The sequence below is a fragment of the Tachysurus vachellii genome, chromosome 12 (genome assembly GCF_030014155.1).
Source record: "Tachysurus vachellii isolate PV-2020 chromosome 12, HZAU_Pvac_v1, whole genome shotgun sequence".
In the NCBI taxonomy this organism is placed as follows: Eukaryota; Metazoa; Chordata; class Actinopteri; order Siluriformes; family Bagridae; genus Tachysurus; species Tachysurus vachellii.
Genome location: NC_083471.1, coordinates 19,922,617 through 19,926,702, shown reverse-complemented (window position 1 = coordinate 19,926,702; position 4,086 = coordinate 19,922,617). Strand labels below are relative to the sequence as shown.

At 39.9% G+C, this 4,086-nt stretch overlaps 1 protein-coding gene across 1 annotated transcript; it reads right to left on the bottom strand.

Moving 5' to 3' along the window:
- On the bottom strand, nucleotides 1–822 carry LOC132854648 (C-X-C motif chemokine 11-6-like). The gene is made up of 4 exons (XM_060883201.1): nucleotides 709–822; nucleotides 485–611; nucleotides 303–392; nucleotides 1–204 (listed from the first exon to the last, which is right to left on the bottom strand). The coding sequence occupies exons 1-4, from the start codon at nucleotides 764–766 to the stop codon at nucleotides 192–194; spliced, it is 288 nt and encodes a 95-aa protein (XP_060739184.1). The 5' UTR covers nucleotides 767–822; the 3' UTR covers nucleotides 1–191.
- Between the last annotated feature and the right edge of the window lie 3,264 nt (nucleotides 823–4,086).

Below are 4,086 nucleotides of genomic sequence, written 5' to 3'. Positions count from 1 at the left end.
TTATTAAAATTCATGTCAGTGTACAGAAACAATATATTTTTAAAAGTCCTGCATTTTTCCTCAGAAACTATATACATTGAGCAATATGCAGATTTACAGCTTATAAATAACATGAAACATATGTACAGTTCAACTTTAAATATATTTCAACTTCTTCCACGTCTGTTCAGTCATGACACGCTGCAGGGGCTTTACGCTTCACTCCTGCAAAACAGAAACAAGTTTAAAAACTCATATTCGTCTCTTACATAGATAATAGAAAAATATTAAGATGTAACAATTATTAATAAAAGTCGACCCACCTTTTTTTTAAAGCTGCCTTGATGTATTTCTGAGTAAATCCAGAATTGGGATTCAAGCACTTTTTCCCTGCTCCGTTTTTCAGAGTGACACTGCAGAGACAAATCACAAGTTAGATAACTCAATAGAACTAAATGATCTTGTATTATACATTGTTCAGGACATAAGTAGTGACTGAACTTACATGACTTCAACATTTTCACAAGATGCACTAACAGGATACACTTCAATCTTGTCCACAAGCTGTAGACGAATTGCGTTAGCGGCAGGACCCAGACAGAAACATCTCCTTACGCTGGTACTGGCCTGTCCTGCAAACAGAAGACAATTGTAGATTTTGAGTTATTACAAATCTGTTTAATCCTGTAGATCATTAATAGAGCTGCAGATGATGGTTAAGAATCTAACCTTCTACATGAAGTATAAGTAGACCAGCAAACAGAACAAAAACTGCAGCAGATTTCATTTTTTCTCTTGCTCTTGATGCTCTGAAGATCCTGTGAGTGATTTTCGTCTTGATGCTTGTTGATGTGAATGAATGATAGAGTTTCCTCCTCTTTTATATGCTCAGATCGGTGTTTCCCCATGTTCCTGCCTTCAATCAAATCTGTTTCGATTTCAGTTGTACTTCCTCAGGAGCTAACTTTCTCATTTCTTTGAACTGGATTGTTTAACACTCTGTGACTGAGGATAATGTTCATGACTTTCTTCCGGTTTTAATTTCACAAAGTCTCCAATTTTATCTGTCACATCTGACACACTGCAAAACTTCAAATCTAGAATCTAAGCAAAATTTGTCTGCATCTGAAAGATCAATGGCTGAACCAAATGATTCAAATTAAAGCACAATTATTCATAGAATAAAATTCTCTGATAAAGGTTTAAAAAATTTTCACTCACTTAGAAGGAGAAAAATATGAACGTTTATTATTACTTAAAGTATGGAAATAAATGTACAAAAAATATTCAGAAAAGAAAAAGACCTCTACATTTTAGTTTCTGATAGTAAAATAGTGAATCTTTCACCAGGAAACAGTGTGTGAGCACATTAGATTAAAAAAAAACAGCTTATATCTCTCAAACGTTAGTTAACATGATAATAACTCTGATGGTAATAAATAATCTGTCATTAATGCTTTATTAGAAATTTCTACCATCTCCTTCTAGCTGCCTGATACTAAAACATCCCCTTATAACTTTATAAATGTAACACAGTGATCTGGCATCTCATCCCGGGTGTTTTCCCACCTTACTCCCAGTTTTCCCAGTATAAGTTCTGGATCCACATCAACCCTGATCAGTATAAAACAATTACTGCAGATTAAATAAATGAATGAATTAGTCACTGAAATGTTTCAAATTTGAGAATGTGTTGAATTTTAAATGACAATATACAAATTTACTTTATTAGTCTCTGAAGCAATAAAATATACAGCTATGATGTCTTTAAAAGCTGGGTGTCTAAATTCATACTTTTTTCTCAATAATATCACTTGTTATCTGTCTACAGCAGTGGAATATTCTGCTCTGAATTTCACAGGGATTTGTTACATCACTGATTTCACTGTGGAAATTGCTGGTCTGGGTTTTCTTTTAACATAGTAGGATTACAGAAAAAGGAGAACTGTTTTTACAAGCTCAGTGGTGTAATTTAATTGAAGGAGGTTAATAACATATGTCTCCTGAAAGGGACAAAAGAAACTGAAACATCCTTATTTCTCTTTTCTGTGGAAATAAAGTGGATCAATAAATATCCTTGTTTGTGTCCTGTATACAAATTGTTCAGAATTTCATGTGAATCATAAAACAGAAGTTAAAATATACATATTATTAAACCTTGATTATAATAAAATGTTGAAATTGATACGTTTTTATCTTTAGTCATAGACAATGATACTATTGCTAAGCTCAAATATATACAAATTGATTTATGTTTATATCTATCTATCTATCTATCTATCTATCTATCTATCTATCTATCTATCTAATATATATATATATATATATATATATATATATATATATATATATATATATATATATATATATATATATATGTACACACATACATTTCATATATATATATATATATATAGATAGATAGATACTGTAGATAGATAGATAGATAGATAGATAGATAGATAGATAGATAGATAGATTGATTGATTGATAGATTGATAGATAGATAGTTAGATAGATATAGATAGATAGTCTAAGGAGGAGGCATACGGCTGGGGATCCATTTGCAGCAATTTATTGGATATACACAAACGAAGTCAGACAGGCAGAAATCAGGACGGGCAAAACACTAGTATCAGAAGATCGGCAAAAATCGGAAACGAGAACAGGCAAAAAGGTCGGGGCAGGCAGCAAACAATCAGAAAAGTCGGAATCAGGAAACAGAGTCGCAACGGGAAATCAGAATACAGGAAAACGCTAGAATGACAGTACAAAGACAAGTCGAGACCTCTGGTATGAAGTTCAAGTGCGGTTAAATAGAGACGGAGATGAGGATCAGGTGGCGGTGTAATCAGAGTGACGGATGGCTGATGGGAAGTGCAGTCCGGAAGCACGTTAATACTCTGGGGACGCGTCTCTATGGTGACGCTTGGACGGCAGCTCGTTGCTCGTAACAGAGCCCCCTAACCCCCCCTGGAGCGGCTCCCGGTGCAAGGATGTTTACGGGGAGCTGGTTTGCTGGGGTACCATTGGTGGTAGTCGGCAGTGAGCGAAGGATCCAGGATGTCCCCCGCTTTCTCCCACGAGCGATCCTCTGGACCGAATCTCTCCCAGTCAACCAGATACTCCAAGCGGCCCCCTCGGCATCTGGAGTCGAGTAGTTCACGAACTTGATATATTTCCTCGCCGTCGACTAGCAGTGGCTGCGTTACGGGTGGAGCAGTGGCGGTGTCAGGATCCTCTCTCAGCTCATCGGCGGGCTTCAGCAGAGAAACATGGAAGGTAGGTGAGCTGCGATAGGTGGCCGGCAGTGCGAGGCGGTATGAGATGGGGTTGATTTGCCTGAGAATTTGGAATGGCTCCACATACCTGGGACTGAGCTTACGGCAGGGTAGGTGGAGGCGAATGTCGTGGGTCGAAAGCCACACCCACTGGCCAGGTTGGTACTCGGGATGTTCCCTGCTGTGTCTGTCAGCCTGGGTTTTCTGTGCCCTGACGGCTCTCCGTAGCTGTCGGTGTGCTGCGGCCCACGTTTCCTCACTCCAGCGAAACCAATCATCGACGGCCGGCAGATCGGTGGATGTGTCGGACCATCGGAATAAGGGGTGCTGGTAGCCTAGGACGCACTGAAAGGGTGTCAGGCCGGTGGGGGGTTTGATTAAAGAGTTCTGGGCATATTCAGCCCACATCAGGTACTTGCTCCATTCGTTTTGATTGTTTTGACAGTAAGTTTGGAGAAAGCAGATGATTTCTTGATTGAGGCATTCAGTCTGGCCGTTGGATTGTGGGCGGTACCCCAAAGTGAGGCTGACGTTTATATTTAACCGCCTGAAGAAGGCCATCCAGACCCGCGATGTGAGCATTTCTGCTGTCTCGAAGGCGGTAGGAAGCTTGGGTAGCGGGATCGCAGGTACTCCAGGTTTCGGTGGTCAGTGAGGACAGTGAATGGGTGCTGTGTGCCTTCCAACCAGTGCCGCCACTCCTTGAACGCTGCTTTTATGGCCAGCAGCTCGTGGTCTCCCACGTCATAATTCCGTTGTGTGGGAGACAATTTGCGGGAAAAATTGGCGCACAGGAACATTTTATTGGCGGGTCCCTGGCGCTGGG

What these genes read in the sequence shown, in the direction of transcription:
- LOC132854648 (XM_060883201.1), bottom strand. Translation starts at nt 766, where the DNA reads ATGAAATCTGCTGCAGTTTTTGTTCTGTTTGCTGGTCTACTTATACTT. An exon ending in ACTTATACTTCATGTAGAAG is followed by an intron (nt 612 to 708) that starts GTTAGATTCTTA and finishes TTCTGTTTGCAG; the next exon opens with GACAGGCCAGTACCAGCGTA. An exon ending in TGTGAAAATGTTGAAGTCAT is followed by an intron (nt 393 to 484) that starts GTAAGTTCAGTC and finishes TTGTCTCTGCAG; the next exon opens with TGTCACTCTGAAAAACGGAG.